Genomic DNA, 23,737 nt, shown 5'->3' with positions numbered 1-23,737 from the left:
AATGTTGATTGTAGAATGAAAATGGTTCATTTCTAATTTACGGAGAACCAGTTTTAGAATGGAAAGAAATACGGTGTCACCAAAAGGTAGGTTTATTTCTATCTAAAGGCAAAGAAAATGATCACAAAAGGTTGCATTTATCATCTAGTTCGGGTTCAAGATGTAAGTCAACCGCCGACTCTTCGGTCGATTCCGTAGTAAATGAGTTTCCGGATGTATTCCCGGAAGAGCTTCCAGGCCTCCCTCCCGAGCGGGAGATTTATTTTGCTATTGATGTGTTGCTAGACACCAAGCCTATATCTATTCCTCCTTATAGAATGGCTCCCGCAGAATTGAAAGAGTTGAAGGAGCAATTGAAAGACTTGCTTGAGAAAGGCTTTATTAGGCCTAGTTCATCCCCGTGGGGAGCACCCGTATTATTTGTCCGAAAGAAAGATGGCTCGTTGAGAATGTGCATCGATTATCGGCAACTGAATAAGGTGATGATTAAGAATAAATATCCTCTTCCGAGGATTGATGACTTGTTTGATCAATTACAAGGTGCCAAATGGTTTTTCAAGATCGATTTGAGGTCCCATCATCAAGTGAGGAGTCGGGGAGAAAGATATCCCTAAGACATGACGCTTTCGTAGACAAGATATGGCCATTTTGAGTTTCGCGTAATGTCATTTGGGCTAACTAATGCACTGGCAGTGTTTATGGATTTGATGAACAATGCGTTCAGACCCTTCCTGGATTTATTTGTGATTGTATTCATCGACGACATCTTGGTGTATTCTAGATCCGAAGTAGAACATGCGGATCATTTGCGTACTGTCCTTGGAGTTCTTCAAACTCGAGAGTTATTTGCCAAATTTTCTAAGTTTGAGTTTTGGTTGAACTCGGTGACATTTTTGGGTTGTTTCGGTAATGGTATTCGGGTAGATAGCCAAAAGATTGAGGCCGTGAAGACTTGTCCAAGGCCCACAACTTCTATAGAGGTTCGTAGCTTTACGGCTTAGCAAGATATTACAGAGATTTGTTGAAGGTTTTTCTTCTATTTCTACACCACTTACAAAAGCCGACCCGTAAATCAGCAAAGTTTCAATGGACGAGATGCTTGTCAGAACGTAGTTTCCAAGAGCTAAAAGAGAGATTGACTTCTCGCCCTACCACGACACTTCGAGGATTGGAAGGTTATGTTGTTTATTAAGTCATGCTTCGTGCGTCATAGGGCCGTGTGTTGATGCAACATGGTAAAGTGATTGCATATGCTTCAAGGCAATTACGGAAACATGAGAAAAATTATCCAACCCATGACCTTGAATTGGCTGCAGTGATTCATGCATTAAAGATGTCGAGACATTACTTGTATGGTGTTTATGTGGATATTTACACAGATCATAAGAAGGCTCCCGCATATCTTAATAAAGAGTTGAATTTGCGGCAACGACAATGGTTGGAGTTTCTCAAAGATTATGATGTCGATATTCTGTATCATCCCGGAAAGGAAAATGTTATGGCTGATGCTCTTAGCCGTAGATCTATGGGAAGTTTATGTGATGTACGACCGAGAAAAGAAATGGGTTTCCATGAGCTTGAGAGTTAGCTAGCCTAGGAGTTCGAGTAGTGGACTCGGTGCAGGGGGAACTACCGTTCGGTAATTCAGCCACGGTCTCGTCGCTAGTAGTGGAAGTGAAAAGCGACAATACGAAGATCCCATGCTAATGCATTACAGTAGACACTTCGAAGAAGGATTCATCATTTTGAGATCTCGGGAGACGGAGTTCTCCGATGCCGAGATGACATGTGTTCCTAACGCGGGTCTACGCCACCAAATATTGAGAGAGCTCATTGTTCCAGCTTATTCCGTCCACCCCGAGCAACAAAAATATATCATGATCTTAAGTATATATAGTGGTGGAATGGGATGAAGAAAGATATACAAGTAATTTGGAGCTCAATGTCCCAATCAACAAGTTGAAAATCGAGCACCAAAATTTTGGGTGGATTATTTTGCAAGCTATAGAAATCCCAACTTGAAAGTGGGAAGTAATTAACATGGACTTCATTACAGGCTTACCCCGTTCTCGACATAAGTACGATTCCATATGGGTGATTGTGGATAGTCTCACGAAGTCAGCTCATTTCTTACCAGTCAGAACTACGTATGTGGTAGAAGATTATGCAAAGCTTTATGTTAAAGAGATAGTGCAGCTCCATGGTGTTCCAGTATCTATTATCTCAGATAGAGGAACTCAGTTTATAGCTAATTTTTGAAAGTCCTTCCAAGAGGGTTTGGGGACTCAAGTGAGCCTTAGCACGGCATTTCATCCACAAACTGATGAACAAGCTGAACGTACCATTCGGACTGCGAGGATATGTTACGGTACGTATGTTAGATTTTGGAGGTAATTGGGGTGATCACTTACCACTCATTGAGTTTCCTTACAATAATAGTTATCATTCTAGCATTCAAATGGCACCGTATGAGGCTTTATATGGGCGAAAGTGTAGATCCCCAATTGGGGTGGTTAGTAAGAGGAGAGACTAAATTGATAGGGCTGCACTAGTCCAAAGAGCCATAGAAAAAGTTAAGCTCATACAAGATGGTTATTAGCAGCCCAAAGTCGTCAAAAGTCCTATGTATAATCGTCGAAGGGACTTAAAGTTCAGTGAACGATTGGGTATTCTTAAAAGTTGTCCCCACGTAAGTGGTGTAATGAGATTTGGCAAAAGGGAAGTTAAGTCCCCAAGTACATTGGGCCTTATGAGATTGTGCGCAAAGTAGGCAAAGTGGCTTACGAATTAGATCTACCTCCGATTTGGAGTCGGTTCACCCGCTTTTCATGTCTCGATGCTTCGTAAATGTGTTGGAGATCCTACTAGATCGTACAAGCGTAAATGTAGATGTCTGGCTTACGTAAAAGTTGACTTACGAAGTTATGCACCATTGCAATATTAGATAGGCAAGTACGGAGGCTTAGAAACAAAGAAGTGGCCTCAGTTAAAGTTTTGTGGAGAAATGATAACCGAGAAGAAATGACATGGGAAGCGGAAGAGATTATGAAATCCAAGTACCCGCATTTATTTCAGCCCCAGGAAGATATCCAAGATGAGACATCAAGATCGTAAGGTATGTATATTTTTCTTTTTATGCATTTGGGTCGTGTGTGGCCAAACTCTATTGCTATTATGTTGTGGCCCTGTGAGGCATTGCTATTATGGGTCTGTGACAGGATGGTAGCACCATATTGCTGGAAACTTCCGGCGAAATTTTCGTAGAATTCCCGAGTGCTAAACATTCGAGGACGAATGTTCTTAAGGGGGGAAGAATGTTACACCTCGAAAAATTTTCCGTTGATGCACAGCGAATAGAATAACGAAGAGCACGAAGTATATGGTATTTCAATAGGTAAAGAATGACATTTTATGACCCTAAGCAAGATTTCAAAGACATTCGATGTTAGACAAGAAAGTTTGCCAAGAGAGGGTAAGGCATACGATAAGTATCGGAAGGAATTACGAGTAATAAGTTAATGATGATTTAACGATGCTTTGGAGAAGGGTTATAACGTCCCTTAGATTGTTATTGAGGTGATAAATAGGTGTCAAGAAGGTTCCATAAGGATTGGAGATCAAACGAGTCGACGAGAACAAGTTCGGAATGACTGGCATTATACGGCCAAACATACTGCCGTATAAAACATACGGACCGTATGTTCAGCCGTATAACCAAGCCGTAATGACACCCCTCTCTAGACCAAATCTACGGCCGTACATACGATCAAGATAATTTATACGGACCGTATGTTAGTCCGTAGAAGAATACGGTTTGTGACGATTTGCGTATTTAATAAGGGACCAAGTCTTATTTCATTTCATTTCCCTCTTCACACCCTTCTCTCTAGAACATCTCTCACACTTCTCCCACAATAATTCAAGAGATATTAGTGTTCAACTTCATCGACCAAGTGAATCAAGTGTAAGAAAACCATTAAAGTTCATCCAAGGCAAGAATCCAAGTGAAGGTGAAACTAAGGTTTTGCTCAAGTGAGGTGTTTGCACCCAAGGTTCATTCCTACACCATCTAAGGTAAGTTTTATGGTATTTCCATGTTGTTTAAGTTGTTTGAAAGTTGAAACACTTGGATTGTAGAAGGAAATAGGAAATGGGTCATGAATGTGGAAATAGTGTCACTTTGGAGTAAATGTTTGGATTGAGTCATGATTCTTGATATGTTATGATTATAATCATGTTATAAATGATATTGAGAACATGAAATAGACATTATATATGAATGAATGTAATCGTGTGACATTACCATGAATATGGATGATTGGAAGTGAATTGAGAAGTAAGGATAATGTAGATGAATAAAGGCTATTGTTATGATGTTGTGAATGTTATTATTGATGTTTGGGAGTTGATATATGATATGGAGGAAGTTGTATAAACAAAGGAGATGCTGTCCAATTTTCTCTAACTTTAGTCAAGTATGCTAAGTTATCGATTCTCTAATGTTAGTATGCACTCTAACGAAGGTAGAAACGCGAGTATCAAGGAGAACGTGCAAGTGATAGAATAGTTGAACGAAGAGGTATGTAAGGCTAACCCTTCTTTCATAAGGCATGGTTCTTTGGCCAAATATCTATTCTTCTATGAGCCTACGATATTCTCCAATGATTCTATCTCTAAAAGCTACTAAGCTCATGATCCTCAATATGTGACGATTGTACTAAGTTCCTTAGATGATGAGTAATCCTCTATGGATAGATGTAATGAGCGACGATAGAAATGATGCTAAAGATGCTTATGAGCTTATATGTATATGTGCCTATGTGTGGCTATTATGAAACCCCGAGCTTATATGGCCGGGTAGAATATAGTAAATATGTATGTATATAATGCGCACGCACCACTGCAGTTGGCACGGATAACTCGAGCCTCGTAGGGGCTGTGTATGTGAAACACCGAACCTTCATGGTCGGTTATGTGTATGCTATGTAAATGCTATGTATATGATATGAATACGAATATGCTATGAATACAGAAATGCTATGAATATGAATACGTTGATGAATACGAGTATGAATGGAAATATGACTACGAATACAAAAATGGATATGTAAACAAGTATGGATACGAATACGGATACGGATATGGATGTATGTACACGGATACACAATAGAAATGGAATGTCCCTATGAAAAGCAAGTAAGTGTTATGACGATGATGCTATTATCTCCCATCCTATGCTATTTCATATGTTGTCTATTATGCTTTCATATTGATGTTGATATGCTTTACATACTCAATACATTCTTCGTACCGACGTCTTTTTTTTGTTTGTGACGCCGCGTCATGCCCGCAGTGGCCGGGAGATGTGCTTGATCCATAGCTTCATTTCTCGTGGACTACATAGCGAGCTCCATTTCATTCGGTTGCTACACTTTTTGGTATTCATTCTTTTGTGTACATATTTATAGGCACGGCGGGGTCCTGTCCCGCCTATATGATATGACATACTCTTCTTAGAGGCTCGTAGACATGTGTATATGGTTAGACGTGTTTGGCCTTGTTGGCCTATATTTTGGATATCATTTTGTTAGCCTTGTCGGCTTATGTACATTGATATGGGTATAGTTGCTAATGATGATATAAATGAATTGTCGCCCAATGGAATTAGTATAAATAACGGATGAAAAGTATGACTTAGCTATGTGGCTCACCTAGATGTAAATAAGGAAGTATGATAAGAGGTGCCCGGGTGGGATAGCACCGGGTGCCCGTCGCGGCCCTCCGGTTGGGTCGTGACAATTACATACAGGGTAGAGGAATTGAATTATAACGTGGGGATTTGAACCCTCACCAACAGTGGTGGATTTAGGATTTTCACTTAGAGGGTTCGAAAAAAATAATAAAAGCTAAATATAAAAAATAATGTTGTTTTTGGGAACCGAACCTAAGACGCTAAAGACAATTTTGAACACCCTGGACCACTTGAGCTAACTTTTTACATTTGTTCAGGGTATTCAAAAGTATATATATATATATATGAACACAGAAAATCTACCATATATATACACTGTAATTTTTTTCGAACGAACACCCTCACGGCCCTCTAAATCCACCCCTGCTCGCCAACAATGTGAAAGTTCAGGTAGCCAATCAACTGAGCTACTAGATCCCTACCCTAGTCGAACTTTAATACATTAACTGTCATTATTATCTTACAAAGCATTTACAAACAAAAATTTATACTACTCCCTCCGTCCCAAAAAGATTATTCTCTTTTGACTTGGCACAAAATTTAAGAAATAAAGAAAAACTTTTAAAATGTGTGGTCCAAAACAAGCCTTAGATATTTGTGTAGCTGTAAATTATCTTATAAAGTTAAATTGTTTCTAAATATGAAAGTTTTATGACAATCATTTTGGAGACGACTTAAAAAGTTAAAAGCATGATAATCTTTTTGAGACAGAGGGAGTGTCAAGTTTTGTTGAAGATAAAAGCATGTAATTGTTCGTAATAAGTAGTGCAACCAGTGACCTGAAAAATAAAACAGATAATCTATAAAAACTTACTAAATTAAAAAGATAATATAATTCTTTTTTACCGTGTCAAGTTAAATCAATCCACTATACTAGTGGGGTTTGCTTGGTTTCTGATAATCAATTGGATCATCCACAAGGTCAATTGGATGAGATCACATAATTACAATTGACTAAAACCAACATAATAGTCAATCTCTAGAAACGTAGGCAGGCAAAGGTCGCCCTCAAGTCACACCTACTAATTCCTTCTTTTACGACATCTGAATTAATACTTGCTCTCCATGATACCAATTACCAAGGGACATACACATTTGACACATAACTTGTTACTTTCTTTGTGCCGTCTGGAATAAATGCTTGAGATTGGGACTTACTTTTTGCCATTTGAATATATAGTACAAATTATTAGCAGGTGAAGATCACGTGAAAAAAATTCAATGCAAAAATCAATAGACATTCCTATTTGTGCACGCTCATAGCAGCTATAAGGTGGTACAGACGTATGGTAGAACAATGATTTTACTTTATACTTTATATTTATAAGATAAAATGTATTTTTAAAACCGGTAATAATGTCTTATTTTTAAGGTCATTAATCCAACCTTTATGCACATTTATTTATAGTTATATTTTAGATGATCTGATAGTATAACTATTATAGTGTATATTAATTAAACTCGAGATACAATATGTCATATTGAATAAATTTTATGGGGCGTAAAAAATACCTCAAAAAGAATGAACAGTTGAAAACTGTTTGAAAGCTCTCTCATGTGGAGATTTTTTTTGTCTCTTTTGTACAAACAAAAATGATGGAAATTCTTTTGACCCTACTTCTATTAAGTCTTGCAGATCATCGTATTTATACATATAACCTTTTCTTATAAAAAGCCTAATTCCTAGCCACCCTGTTTTGTTTCTTTCTGGCTTTCAAGATTCATAATGAAGGTTGTTCTGAAACATCCATCTTGTCCATATCCTTTTCCGCTTTCAAAATCCACTCTCCCACTCCACAATTCTATAACTCCATCAAATAGCTAGCCATAAATGCATCATAAAAGTGGAGCCCACAATCATCGCTGAGTCAAAATTTATGTTCAACCATTAACATTTTGTCATTGTATTTTTAATATATCAAGTGTTCAAAATTTAATCCTCCTCAATCCACTTTTACTTGTTCACTATATTAAAAATATATGTTCCTTTTTACTGTCCAGTTTAAAAAATCAAGAGATAATATACTATTTTATACCTATTTTACCCTTCTTAACTATTAAGTACTATTCATTTCCTAATACTTAGATGACTTATAATAATTACAGTTAATATATGAACGGAAGGAATATATGTTAAAATTTTAACAATCTTTCATATTTAGGTGAAAGTATTGAATTCAATGGGACCCGGAACAAAAATGCTTTAAAAAAAAAATTTTTGAATCAAAATACCCCAACAAAAAAAAAATGTTATCAATGTACCTTTAGCGCAAGAAAAATCGCGCTAAAGCACTTAACCGTAACCCGATGCACATTAAGTGCTTTAGCGCGATTTTTCGCGCTAAAAGGAGTTTTCTTGTCTCCCTATAACGCAAAGATTTTATCACGTTATACTATAGCGTGCAAAAAATGCGCGTTATACTCTTCAACATAAACCCATCGAGTTCCACCACCGGTCCCTCCAAAGGTTTAAAAAAAAAAAAAACCGCTATTGACGGAGAAAAAAAGAGGTGGTCCCACTTCCAAAACGTCACTTTCTATTAAATTTCGTCCTAAAGTTTAGATTTCTGTGTATTCAAGTCGAGGAGCAAGATTCTAAGTTCAAATTTTGGGGAAAAGCGGCGTAGAACTCGATTAAATAACTCTACAAAAAATCTTCGATTAAGGTTTTTTACTATGAACTTTTGTTATTATTTTGTTATATACATTATATTCTAAGCATGCTTAACATTTAATCCTTGCTATGTTTCAAAAAAAAAAAAATCAATTTTTTTTTGTTCTTTTTCGATCGTGGCTGGGCTTTTGCCACATCGTTCGATTTTTTTTTTTTTGTTTAATTCAATATTTGTTAAATGTTTATGAATTGTTAATTTGTTAAATGTTTATGAATTGTTAATTTGTTATATGTTTATGAGTTGTTAATTTGTTAATTATTTATGAATTGTTAATGAATTATTATTTTGTTAAATATTAATTATGAATTTATTAGTTGTTAAATATTGTTTATGAATTGAAAGAAATTGATTGGTAATGAATTATTATGTTGTTAACACTTTGATTGATGATTGTTATGTATTATTTTGACATTTTTCGTATTGTGTCATATTGTATAGGACCAAATCAATGGTTACATAAAATAGGACCTTTCTTTGTTTACATAAAAATAATATTAAAGTAACAATCAAAACAAACATTGTATTTAAATTAACAACATAATATAATACAATAGGTAACAACCATCCGTATAAGTTGTAAATGATTATGAATTGTTATCTATATAATTTTAAAACCGTGAATATATATATGTTAAATAAAAAAAGATTATCCAAAAAAAGAATAGTTAAAGTTCTTCTTTTCATAAATACATAAGTTAACGACAAAAATGTAAAGTATGTAGAAAAATATGTGGTTGACGAATATACTCTTTTAATCTAATTTTATCGTAGCTGTGTTGGTTATTTGGTCAACTAAAAATATATCACATATTCAAAATAGAGTTCTAAACAAATATTACTGCTGAATTTCGATTCTCAAACTAATTAACTTAACAAGTCTTTGCCATCATATATGTGTCCTTACTATCACATATTAAATTTACTGCATATCCCACAGCCATGGTTGAGCGGTGGAGGCCAGAGACACATACCTTCCATCTTCGCACTAGTGAGGCCACGATTACACTTCAGGATGTGGAGGTCCTCTTTGGATTGCGGGTAGATGGAGAGCCATTATACACTCGGTACGAGTCTCCTCCCGGTCGACGTGGGCTACGTAGTTGACTAGGCTCACCCACTTCGTAAGCCTGGTTGCCCGTGGCCGCATTTCGGGACGAGTCGGTTCGGATTAGTGCACTCGCACTTTTTGGAGGTCTTGATCCGGCTGATGACGGCACCCGCCAGGACTTGCCACGTTGATCGTCATGCCCGTTTGTATCCGCTTATTATATTCGGCATCTTGTTCCCCGAATTCATCGGGTGCCTTTGTCGGCTTACGTTATTTGGTTTTCTTGGAGCATCCGGGACCGCTCCGGAGACTACAACAAAAGGGGGGTCGTTTTGGTGCATCTTCTGCATGCCCGTGCCGAGCGCTTATGGTGTTGTCCTGCGCGTGTGTGTGTGGATTTTTTTTCGTTCTCCAGGTAATATTTTAAGTATGCCTTCCTTTAATGTAGACAAAACTCTTGAAAAGACGACTTAAAAATCGTATTTTCTAATATCGCTGTACAGTTATGGGCATGGGAGAGGATGCGCTTTTTCACCGTACTCAGTATCACCCCGACATTGACATGCCTTATGCGAGAGGTGGACAAAGTGATTTTGATCGGGATGTGGATACGCACCCGCGCATTCTACCATTCGGGACCAAATTTTGATCACATGACGGACAATGCGGTAAAACAATTTAAATTTACATTAATAATTTAATTAAACGTCTTTCGACTTGTGATCAACGATTTGTATGTATATGTTATGCGTCGATTTATACGGACGCCGTACGCCGTTATATTAGATGGTTTGCCGGCTTTCCGTAGGCGAGGTCGGGGGTTTGGATGTCGCAAAGTTGTCCATTGATACACGGACATCGTAGAGGAGCACATGCCCGAGCGTGTCTTACGGCGCTTTGGGCATACACGAGCATACCCCCCGACGTCCGCGCACGAGCTCCGACACTACCGCGGGACGATCGAGCTGCCGTGATGATGATTTGCTCGGCTTTCATGGATGTTCGGCTCCACCGTTGGGAGAATGTTGGGCACTTTAGGTGTGGTCGGCCATTTGACTCCCATCGAGCATTCGTACGCGCCCATCATCGTATCACACGCCGATTGATCGGCAACCCAGCTTTGCTGTCACGACCCAATCCCGTAGGCCGCGACTCGTGCCCGAGTTGGACACTCATACGTACCCATATCCCACATTATCATAATAGCAGGATAAACATATATAACAGCTAAAGGATATCATCAGATGACGCATAAAAGTGAGTATGTCGCACGAAGGCCGATCAGGCCATCACAAAATATATACACAACCCCCAACGTACACAAGGCTCACAGAGCATATACAGAACCCACTATACATGTCTACAGACCTCTACAGACTGAAAACATAAACATATGACGGGACAGGGCCCCGTCGTACCCATGAAATCCGTATATATACATAACAGAAAAAGACTATACCAAAAATGCAAACTCCGAACAAAGGAGTGCTGGAAGATAGCTGGTAGATAGCCTAAGCGGGCGGATCTGCAAAGCGTGTGTCGGTACACAACGGGCATGAAACGCGAAATTTAAGGAAGGTCAAGACGAAAAATGTATCGAATATGTAAGCAGAGACCGTAATAAATGAAATTAAGATCGGAATGATTATGCGAAGAACAAACGAAATAAGTAGTCAAAATGCATATCGTAAACCATAAATAATATATGCAGTAAAACATATGCCAAAAAACCGGTCTGTTAGTGGACTCGAATCGTAACGTGGTCGCCCCCGACACCGGCACCACAAATCATAACATCATAATAGATGGCCATATCGGATCGTAATCAATAAATATCAACATAAGCGTACATGGCACGTCATACACCACAACCCATGCACGTATTATACCCGCCCCTCACACCGGAGCACGCGAACAATGCGAGAAATACGCTCGAGAACATATCCTGCCCGGCTCGATCAAAGTGGGAAACATTGAGGCATCCACGAATGGAGTAGTGAGAAACTAAATGCAATAAAATACCATATAGATTTTTCGTAGACTCAATGAAGCATAGCGAATGACGTATCAAGCAATGGGACCGACGGTGGAATCATATTGCTTAATTTCGACGTCATAACGGATTACGGAGAAATAACCTTCCTACGATCGTTTCCATGTTCCAAAATAGTTTATAAGACTTAAGGGAATATTTAAAATAATTTTCATTTAGTAGTTAAAATAGTGGTTAAAACATTTCTTTTAGAATCGCTCGAAGACAAATCATAAATGCGAAGAGGGTGAACGGATTAGTAGGTCCACCTCTAACAACCAAGCGATGGGCTTGAATCATGTATATTATGCCTATGGAATCATCTATATAGGTCCTAGGGACGTTCCATAACTTTCTAGGCAATTTGTACCAATTTGCATAATTCTTTCAATCTAAACATACTTAAAGGATTCAATTCCATTGAACGAAAAAGGGGCATTTTCGAATGCGGATTCCGATGAATAGAACACTTCTCGAGATTCAAATCCGATCCTAGTACCCTTAGGTCATGCCAAGAGAGGAATAGAAAGCTTTACATACCTTTTTGCGCCTCTTACGCTCTCCAAAAACTCACTTCCCGTTTCGCCAAAAATCCGCAAATGGTCACATGACCAGTTACTATTCATGAGACTTACAATTTCCCAACTTAACCAATATTGTTCTATAAAAATTTGGGCAGCATCTCCTCTATACATATAGCATCCCCGAGATTCAACTCGGCTCAAAATGATCAACAACAACCAAACCAACAACATTATTTCACAACGAGAATCGCATACTAACACGAATAGCCTTCTTTCGACATAAGGCAACAACTTCCAAACTAACTTCACATTCCAAACCAATATCAATGTTTACATACTCATTTGTTTATCAAGATCATCCAAACATCATTTGGAGACATTATATATATAGTTTTACATATTATTCGCAAAATATATAAATTTTCCACCGAAACCATAACTCGTCCAAAACTTCCATTCTTCAACCAACATGTTCATAAAGACATTATCATTTCTCAAATTCCTTAACAACAATCATAACTAGACTTAAACAACAATGCATTTCCATAATTACATATCAACTATGTTAGAACACATATACTTTCCTATAACACATATATGCAATTCTCATGCCAAACTTTAATCATTAAACCTCCGCCTACACTATAAAGATCACAACGACGCAACTAACATATTAAACAAAATAAATTCAACATGTCTTCTTCCACTATACACCACACGGCCATAGGCCAATTTTCAACTTCACCACATTTTAATCCATCTTTCACTTCCAATACAAATTCTACAATGTCTACAATTATAATACAACATAAAACTTAACATAATCACACTACACATTAACCATACATTCGGCCACCAACATGCACTCACTTCCAACATGCCAACTTCCATATTTCTATGCTTTCAACTTGTCTCTACATACCACAACACAAACCAAAGCTCCATAACATAGAAAAGGGATTGAAACCTTACCTTTCTCTTCAAACTTCTTCACTTCCTCAAGTTGTCCAAGCGATGAAACCAAGGCTCAATCTTCCGAACCAACTACGCCAAGTTGTAAAGGGACCTTGAATTAGTATAGAAACCCCAAGAAAATAATTTTGAAATCAAGATTTTTGGATGGAAAATTTTCCCAAGGTCAGCCGAATGCCCTCTCTTTCTCTCTTTTTTTTTTTTGCTCTTGTTTCATTTGTTCAATGTTTCTTGAATTTTCTTGAACTCTTGATCTCTTATAATATTTAGTTGGTCACATGTAAGTCACATGACCAACTTCAAGGGCTTGGGCCAAGCCTTAACTTGGCCGGCCACCTTCTCCTCTTTGGGCCTAATTTTTCCAATTTTGTTTTAAGCCCAATTGATAATGGATCGCTTTTGAAAATTCACGGGACTAATTTACAAGATTTCAATTTTGCCCTTAACCTTCCTTAATACTTCCGCGTCAATATTTCCTTAAACATCACATGCACATTAAGTAAAATCCAATTAAGGCCTTATTTCTTAACATTCCGAATTATTTCCAATCTTCCGAATGTGCGCAAAATGCGAGGTGTAACATTTGCGTCCCCCTGGGGATGTAGGATACTCAAGACTCACGCAAGAGAGGCATTGGTAAGTTTATCATATTTAGATTTATTTATTCGCATTGAATGTTACGTTTAAAAAATAATTTTTTTTTTCCGTTGAACACAAATGCAATTAGTGGCCGTACGTCATTACGCATGTCGGTTAGAAGATATGCCACCCGGGCTTCAGGGCTTCGCGGCGGAGATGGCACCTGATATCGAGGATGTATCCGGCGGTGTAGGCGAGATTAGGGCGCAGTGGAGAAGCCTATTCCGAGTCGACTATCGTGCAAAGGCTGCGAGTGAGGGACCGAGTGCTCCTGCAGAGGGCGCCGTGGCCGCGCAGGACGCCGTGTCGCTGTGGACGCCGTGCGCGAGAGGCCGTGGTGCCGCCGCAGGACCCGGTGGTGGGAGGACACCATCCGGGACGAGGCGACGAGGCCGATCCCATTCCGCAGGGCGTTCACGGTCTAGTCCATCCGCGCTCGTTCCAAAGCCGCGCGCCTCACCCGGGGACGTTTACGCCGCGCTCTTACTGCCGAGATATCTGGATCGTCATCAACACCTGAGCCGCAACGCACATTGAGGAGCGTGATAACGTTGATTGGGCGGCGTTACGCGCTTCATTAGCGATGAGCGACCGTGAGGAATTTGATGGACCCAGGATTCTTGACTTCGATGAGTTTTGATCCCGTTAGTATTTAAAATGCTTATTTGTTCATTTAAATTATTTATTTAAATATATATATGTTACTCATTATTTAGTAATATTTGATATTTTAGGATTCGGGGCGCACGTGGTCCACGGTGAGTGACCCATTCGTAGCATTCTCCCCGTCACCGCCGAGGCGGGTGTCTTCTCGTAAGAGACTACCGAGGCGCATGTAAGTTTTTTTACTTAAAACTACTTTTATTCAATATAAGGTAAATATTTATTTAATTTTTATAACCTTTACTTGGACTTCGAACCGAAAGCATCTCGTCCAGAGACTACCTCATATTCACCACCACACCCATTTTGAGGAGCCTACGTACCCATCTCGGTGAGCCTACCAGCGCCCCGACACACGGAGTTTGATTAAATAAATAACGTTAATGTATTCAATATAAATAAGAAATGGTACTAATTATTATAGACTTTTTAGGTTCATCCTTCGGCGCTTGAGGTGGCGACTCCAAACGAGGAAGAGGTTGAGTCTCTAGACCTAGCTCAGCCTGAGGTTCGGAGTGTGCCGGAACAAACGTATCCCGCCAGAAGACGTTCTAGTCAAGGGCGCACGGCTGAAAGGGAAGAGAGATGATCATGACTTGGAGCGTCCGTTATTAAGAGGAAGAAGGACGACGGAGACGACGGCGAGGGCGTGGGGATGGCATACGAGCCTTAGGCCTAGGGATAGTCTCCGCATACTACATGTGGACCCATCCACGATAGTGTATATACATTAGTGTTATACAATTTATCGTAAATATTATATTTTTTTGCATATTTATACATATTATCTTAGTTTTTATTATTGTTTATAGTTTCACATCCTAAATTGATTAAAAAAAAAAAGGTGATACGTTCGAAATAAAGTTAAGCATTAATTTAAAAATAAGACGAAACCCTAAAAGATAAATAACGTAAAGCTAATGACTACAAGTCTTCAAACAAAAAAGGACTTCAAGCACTTTTCAACCACTAAAACGACAATCCAAAGTATTGCATATTCTTTATGTATTGAGCCTATCTCATTAATTGTACAAATATAAGTAGGGTTCTATATAAAATATTGAAGTTTCGGAGTATCAAAGCATGATTAATATACGGCTAAATTACGTAAAAAGGAGTGAAATGGAAAATGGCGGACTACTATAGCGCAGTAAAATAATGCGCTATAGGTAAAACCCAACTATCTATAGCGCAGTAAAATACTGCGTTATAGGGGAGAGAAGACAACTCCTTTAACGCAGTAAAATACTGCGCTAAAGGTACTCTGGTAACATTTTTTTTTGTTGGGATATTTTGGTTCAAAATTTTTTTTTTAAGGTATTTTTGTTCCGGACTCAATTCAATGAACCCATTGAAATGAGTTTCATCCATCTATGATGTGATGGGATGGTTGGAATGACTTTTAGCCCTCTATTCTTAATTAAATGTTTCAGATTCGAGCCTTAAAAAAGAATTATCCCTTCAACTAGTCCTACTTAACGCGAATTCGGATCAGTCGGATGAGTGATTTTCATCACATAATTAATTAATGTATGAAAAATGTGGAGCCTAGAGGCATATATCTAGGGTTTTGAAAGAGGGATGTAGGTAATGAAAAAGAGGGACACACAAGAAACTAGAAAGTTGATGTAGCAAAAAGCCATGGTGGTAAGTGAGAGCAGGCAGTAAGTTTCTGGGTATTTATGGTTCCATGTACTCTGGCTTGCCAAACTCCATGCCCTCTTGTTTCTTCTTTTTCTCTCAATTACCTCTTGTTTTATCAAAGATTCCCAAAGAACAATGCACGTGTTCTTCTTCCTATTGTGGATTTTTAGTTCACTCCACAATATCATGCTGTGATCCTAAAACTATACAATTCTCTCGTAATTGTGAAATATATCTCTATCAATGAAAGTGTATTTAATAATTATGGATCTATGACAACTTCCGTTAGTGGGATCAGGCATATCATAGGATTCATTTGATGATGAGATCGAATGTGTATTTTTTCATACTCACATAAATATACACCTACCCGCTCTTCGTTTAGTAATCAAAGACGTCTGTTCAACAATAATACTATGAATCAAGTAATGATGATCACATGTAGTGTTTAAATTAAGTCTATGACCACTTCGTCTCGAAGCTTAACTTATCACCGAGAGCATATTTTTATTTATATAACTGTATTTTTAATGCATGACTCCGACCTTTATGTGCGGGCTAATTCTTTTTTTCAAATAAATCAAGCACATAAAAATTCATTTTCCATAAAAGGTTAAAAGGGGACGGCGAGACTTGAACTCAGAAAGTATCCTTTTTTTTTTTAAAGTTTCAAACAAATTTATATATGTAATGCATGGTTAAAGATAAAATTGTCCTTGAAGTCCCTCAAAGCTAAAAAATATTAAGGATATTTTTATAAACAAATAACTTTTTTAAAAATTATGTAATGCATATCATTTTTAATACATTATACCAAATAGTCCATAAGAAATACTCTCAGCAAAACTAATCTCTTCGTTACAAATGCACCTTATTAAGTATTAAGTATTGTTATACATCCTATCAAAGACCCCAAAGTTTTTCAACTTTAAAAGTAACGCCATCTTAGTAGCGAGTAGTAACTTTAAGTAATGATTGCTCCGTTGAGTTGGCAACAGTAAGGCAGGCAAACACACGTATGGTTTAACACCTGCATCCAAACAGAGACAGAGCAGAAAAGAGTGAGAACGAAAAAGGCCAGAAAGTGAAATGACCAGTGAACAGTAAGTTTGATGCATCTTATTATATAAATTAAAAAAGAAAGAAAAGTATAAAAGGAAGAGAAAGCTACAGTATGTATAGTTGCCAACTACATTATGATTATGAATAGTTACTCTTAGCTCACAATCGTCGAATTAGTCTTTTGCTGAAGCCAAGATGCAATATATTTCTTCATCAATTTCTTAGTTTTAGTGTTAATGATATTCCTTTATATTACATCTGAAAGAAGATTGGCGATTCAAAGATCTAGCTAGCACGTTTATGCATAAGCAAATCAAGTAAAGAATGATTTGGCAATACCCATCCTTTATATCTACAACTTCTCGTACGCAGTAAAACCTTAACATCAAAGAGAAATTAAAAGATTGTTATTTTTAAAAATAAATTTAAAAAGTATTTAACATAAATTGGAATCACCTAGCTAGACAGCTTCCTTTTGTATGGACTGCTCGGATAGTATAGCATATAATCTATGTTATAGACTGATGCAAACTAAAAACCAAATGTAAAGTAAACATCAATTTGAAAAGAGAAGTGAAGCTTTAAAACTTTTACCACCAAATTAGCAAAATCAGCATTCAAGCTAAGTTAAATAAATGGCTAAATACAGCGGCCCTTAAACTTGCCAGCAAATTTCATTTAGACACTAGAAGTACGATTTGTTTCAATTGATCATCTGGCCACATGATAGTCTTTCTATTAGACACTTTCGATTTAAATTTTTAAAAGGCTTTTGCACATGATCTCAAGTGTTCATTACATAGATAAGTTAATCACATACTCCCTCCGTTTCAATTTATGTGAACACATTTGACTGAGCACGACATTTAAGAAAGAGGGAAGACTTTTGAAACTTGTAGTTTAAAATAAGTCTTGAATATTTGTGTGGCTGTAAATCATTCATAAAGTGAATTTGTTTCCAAATTAGGAAAGAGGTAATTCATTTTGGCACGGACTAAAAAGGAAATAGGTTCACATAAATTGAAATAGAGAGAGTATAAGCTATGTCATCTCCTTTAACTATACATACCTCTTCACTTTTTTTTTGTCTAATATAGAAACACTTTATTATGTTTTTAAATACTCAACTGAAACAAGTCATAGTTCGAATGCCTAAAAAAATATGTTAGCAAATTTGAGGGATTGTCGATGTATTAAACTTAAATAAATCAATACTGCTTGTATAATATTCTACGTAAGCCATCGTGTATACTCCCTCGGTCCCGATATGTGGCACCTTTAGGATTTCGAGAGTCAAATGAATTTTTCTTTGGTCGCGATTTTAACATAAACATTTTTAATATTTTGAATTATTAATTATTATGACTTATAGTACTTTTTTATATAATTTTCAAATATGTAAAAAAAAATAGAAATGTTATGTCTGAATTTACGGTCAAAATTTAAAAATTTGACTTTCAAAATTCTAATTGTGCCACGTAAGTTAAGACAGAGGAAGTATATAAAAACGTTTAAGCCACCAAAAAGAACATGAAAGAAGAGTTAATAAATTTTGTGGTTTTCAAGAAGAAGCACTAGTGTAGATTGAAAAAGGGAGTGGTGGCTGCAGTTCATGGGCCATTAATCTACTTCACCTGGCAAGCTAGGAACTGGAGAATTTTTAAAGATGTTACTGTGCTTACTAGTTATATAGTGAAACAGATAGAATTCATAATGAAAGAAAGAATAGAAATGTGTATAGGATCAAAACAGAGACTACGAAATGTATAGGTTTTCTTGAGGCAATTTGTAATAGTTCTTGAGGCTTGATTTCACTGGCATCCTTCCTGGAAGGTGGTTGGGGGGATCAAGGGCACGTTAATTTGTATTTTGTTTGTTTTGTTGGTGGTAATAAGATTTTACAGCTTATTACCAAAATAAAAATAAAAATTGTGGTTTGTAAAAAAGAAAAGAAGTGTGAACAGTAGTGCAATGGCTGACTAACTGTGGTGTGAAAGGGAAAGAAGTATAGTGTTAGAGGTTGATCCAAAGGTTGTAGGGTCGACACTTGAATGAGACAACCCCCCACCCCCAACCCCTCCACCCCAACCCCCACCACCCATTCATTCACTACCCGACCAGAGCTCTTGAATCAAAGTACTTGCCGGTATGTATACAAACTCTTTGATTCCCAACACCACAATTTCACCTTCCTAATTACAATGGCCTTTTTTGTATGCATGCTATTCCTATGTGACAGTTATCTCTTTCTTTCTTCATCCACAGCAGACAGTACCCAACCCTAATTTCATGGTCTTGTCTTAGCTTCCATTCATTAGCTTTGTTTATTCACTTAATTTAATAAAAATATAAGTTTTCAGCTGTTTCAAAAAGCTTGTTATAAAAGGTTTTCTTTTTTTATTTAATTTATATATCCCGTCAATATAAATAATTTTTTACACTGTCAGTGTATTTTGATATGCTATTTAACATGAACTTTATCTTATTTTTAATATTATTAAGTTTATTTTTATGTGTAATTACTTATAATTATAGTTCTTAATAACATGATTGGGTAAAAAATTGTTCCCTCCTCCGTTTCAATTTGTTTGTCTTACTTTTCTTTTTAATTCATTTAAAAAGAATGTTTCTTTTCTTTTTCGGCAACTCTTTAATTTTAACTTCCTATATGGAATGTTAAAGACACCAATATTCAAGAACATTTTGATACATTTTACATATTTTTAATTTAATACTACAAAATTCAAAAAAAACTTTATTTTTTTTAAATTCCGCACCAAGTCAAAACGACACAAATAAATTAATGCGAAGGGAGTACAATATATAAGCACAAAAGATAAACTTCTCTTTTTTCCTATCCTTGTTTCAAGTCCCTAGATTTATCTGGCTCTCTCTTCTCCCATTCTCCTTTGTTTTTTTGTTTTTGTTTTTGTTTTTGTGGGTATATTTTCTCTCTTGTTTAGTCACCTTTCAGAAGTGATGTCTCTCCTTTTTTATTCACTAGGGTTTACTTTATTTAACTGCGTCATTCCGCACCACTCTCTTGCCCTTCCACACCCTAAAACATCTCTCTCTTGCCCTTTGCATGATCTATGTATAGATGTTTCTTAATTAGTCTTCCCCTTTCACTCCTTTTTCAATTTTGGTGTTCTTGTTCAGTCTTCTTTTTAAACTTTTTGGCTCCTCATCTTTTATGTCTGTCTTGTGTTGTGTGGTGTTGTGTCCCTCTCATATACTAGCTAGTGTTAATTTCCTCTTCTTCTACTATCCATTATGAGTGATCCTTATACCAATTACTTCCATGGATGGTTCAATAATCTCAACCCTCTTTACCATTTCTCCTCCTCTTCTTCTTCTTCTTCATCCTCCTCATCTTCTAGTACTCCTCCTTTTTCTTCCTATAACTATATCTTGCCCTCTTCAACAAATTTCCAATATTTTCAATCTTCACCACCTTCTCCTCCTTTGAAAGAACCTCTTCCTCTCCTTAGTTTGAGCCCAACAAGGCAAATTATTCAAGATTACTCATCTAATCCTATGGAAGTTGATAATTATAGTAAGGAAAACAAAGAAGAGAGCTTCATTTCTAACTTTGGTGATGAAGAATTAGATGATGAAAGTGTTAGTGTAGCCTTACAATTAGGGCTTCCTAATCCAAGCCCTGATGTTATTTCAAGGATTTCTTCCACTACAAACACTGAAGAAATTACCAACAAAGAAGAAGAAGTTACTGTGGCCAATATTGGATATTCTAATTCTACAAGCACACTTCACAAGGGTCAATATTGGATCCCAACACCAGCCCAGATTTTGATTGGTCCTACACAATTTTCATGTCCTCTTTGCTTCAAGACTTTCAATAGATATAATAACATGCAGGTATGCTGATTAAGTTAATTTTTGATCCCTTTCTTTTATATTTTAAACCAAAAAATGATTTTCCCTAAAAGCCTACAGGCTAAAGGCTAAAACTTGCCTTTTGTGTTTCCATCATTTCTTCTTTTTTGTTTTTTGGGTTTTGCAGAAAAGAGAGAAAACCCATCTCTCTCTTTGTTAACAACACTTCTTTTCTAGCATGATTTTAACCTTTTACTTTTAAATCTTAGCTGGATATTTGACAATATCAAAGACAGTACACTATATGGGTCCTGTAAGGGTTTGCTTTTCTTTTATCTTCTTTTCTAAACAAAAGCCAGTTAAAAAATATTTATTTCATATTTGGTTTATGAATTTTTTTTGTTTTCCCTCCTTTGTCTTTTTTTCTGCCTGCGTTATGGGGATCTGATAAATCAACCTGGTCCAACTGAGAACTTTGGTCAGTGGCTCTCTTTATTTGATTGAACAACACAGCTAAAATGCCTTTTGTCCTTGAAGTTTGTATTACACATAGACAGTTGTGTACTGAACAATTCCTAGTTTTACCTATAATCTTAAATCAGTGGACAGAGAAAAGATAAAAAGGCTTCTCAATCTGAACACTCAATCTTAAGACAGTAACCCCAACTAGACCCCATAAACAAATGCTACGGTGAAATATTGAAAATTTTGTTTGACAAATATTTCTAGTGAAATAGGAGTAGTAGTTTTCCGTTACTTTTAACGTTTTCTTTTTGTAAAACTCATATCCAAAAATATAGTCTCAATGTTCAGATATACTTTTTTTCAACTTTAATTTCAGATATTGTTTTTTTATTTTTCCAATTTAAATTAACTATAATCCAAAAGCGTACAAAGAAATATGCATGTAAAGCCACACATAGTATATTGCTTCCTATGTGAACCAAGATGGATCTGCATATTCTATGAACTGTTCTTGTATTTTTCCCGTAGCGAAACATCAACTTTTCTTTCTTTTCCCCCATATTTAAAATGAAATGACTACATGCAAATCAACAAATATATATCTACCAATAATTGTGGGTGGTTTCCAACAGAAGTTACCTTTTTCTTTATCTAAGTTAACATATTGTCAAAAGGATCTATATTATGAAATCTTTAAAGAAAGATGCTTTAGTCTTAGTATCATCACAAGATCTTATCATCCAGCTCCAAAAATAAATCACCGATATTAAATGAAAATATTGATTTTCACATGATTGCAGATCAAACTCAAAACTTATATTCTGCTTTAATTTCTACTTGGTAGTTAAATGCAATATTCTATGTCTCTGTGTAATGGTTCTAAAGGCTACAAATTATTATAATGAGTAGTGTGTATCAAATGACATGACCTAATAACTAATGTAAAACTTAAATTTGAGGTCATCTCAACTCTCTGCAGCTTCATGCACTTCTTCCCTTAATAATATGACCTAACACCTTATTAAACCAATTGTCTTGGGAGAATTCTTGATGTCTATAGTAACTTGGAAAGGAAAGTTGTGGACTTGTGGTGTAGTTGCCCTATATTATACAAATTTTAATTTTATGCCGACATAAAAAAATAAAAAAAATTATACAATCAGATCACTTAAAAAAGTAATTTCATGTATTTCTGTCTAATAAGCATTAATTGCTACTGAGAAATAACTACCATAACCTACGTGCAATATATATACTGCGACTTAAATTACACTGGTGGTTTAAAAAATTCATTATATAACTTAAATCCTACACTAAACTTTGTTTCTTTTTGTGGTTTGGTTTTCTTGCTCTTCTCCATCCTTTGTTGTTCTTTTTTCTATATATATTTTTCAACAGATGCACATGTGGGGGCATGGATCTCAATACAGAAAAGGACCAGAATCTCTAAGGGGAACACAACCAACAGCAATGCTAAGGCTTCCTTGCTTTTGTTGTGCACCTGGCTGCAGGAACAATATTGATCATCCAAGGGCTAAGCCATTGAAAGATTTTAGAACCCTTCAGACACATTACAAAAGAAAGCATGGAATCAAGCCATTCATGTGTAGGAAATGTGGCAAAGCATTTGCTGTAAGAGGTGATTGGAGAACTCATGAGAAGAATTGCGGAAAGCTTTGGTATTGCACTTGTGGATCAGATTTTAAGCATAAAAGGTCACTTAAAGATCATATTAAGGCATTTGGGAATGGACATGCAGCTTATGGTATTGATTGCTTAGAGGAAGAGGATGAACCTGCTTCAGAAATTGAACAAGACAATGATCATGATCCTTCAAATTGACAATATGGGGTATGGGGAACTGATACTAGTTATGTAAGACTTATTTTTACCTCAGAAAAAAAAAAAAAAAAAAAAGTGGACCCAAAATGTAAGATTTGGGTCCACTTTTTCATGAGACGGAAACAAACCTTACATAACTAATGTCAGTTGTATCAGGCACATCATAAAAAATTCCGTGGTATGGGGGAAGGCTAGTTTTGAGAACTACATGTTTTCTTTCTCTCTTTGTTTATGTTGCACTTCTAGCCTTGTATCATTTTCCTTAGTTGCAACTTTAATCTTCCTTAAAAGGAAATGTTGCACTCATGAGAAGAGAAGTTAGCGCTCTCTTTATATCTACATGTATGTTTTAGTAACTTTTTTGTTTCATTTTATTTACTACTATATGTTAATTTTCCTCTTTTTGACCATATGTTCTTGAGAGCAATGTCAACTTTCTTTTCATCTGTTAATAACAACCCATTGCAAAAGAGAACCGGTTTCATCTTTACACGAAGTCATGACTCGAACATTCAACTTATTGATTATGCAGAGATACTTAAGTGAGTTAATTTGATCCTCAGAAATTCTCAGATGTTTCGC

The 23,737-nt window shown here is 36.5% G+C and overlaps 1 protein-coding gene across 1 annotated transcript; it reads left to right on the top strand.

Moving 5' to 3' along the window:
• Positions 1 to 19,885: 19,885 nt before the first annotated feature.
• LOC132042710 (zinc finger protein WIP2-like) lies at positions 19,886 to 23,527 on the top strand. The gene is made up of 2 exons (XM_059433243.1): positions 19,886 to 20,890; positions 22,712 to 23,527. Exons 1-2 carry the CDS (start codon positions 20,285 to 20,287, stop codon positions 23,153 to 23,155), a joined length of 1,050 nt encoding a protein of 349 aa, XP_059289226.1. The 5' UTR covers positions 19,886 to 20,284; the 3' UTR covers positions 23,156 to 23,527.
• The last annotated feature ends 210 nt before the right edge of the window (positions 23,528 to 23,737 follow it).

Source organism: Lycium ferocissimum, unplaced genomic scaffold (assembly GCF_029784015.1).
Source record: "Lycium ferocissimum isolate CSIRO_LF1 unplaced genomic scaffold, AGI_CSIRO_Lferr_CH_V1 ctg1729, whole genome shotgun sequence".
In the NCBI taxonomy this organism is placed as follows: Eukaryota; Viridiplantae; Streptophyta; class Magnoliopsida; order Solanales; family Solanaceae; genus Lycium; species Lycium ferocissimum.
The sequence above is the reverse complement of the archived record's forward strand: the minus strand, read 5'-3'. Positions and strand labels throughout refer to the sequence as shown.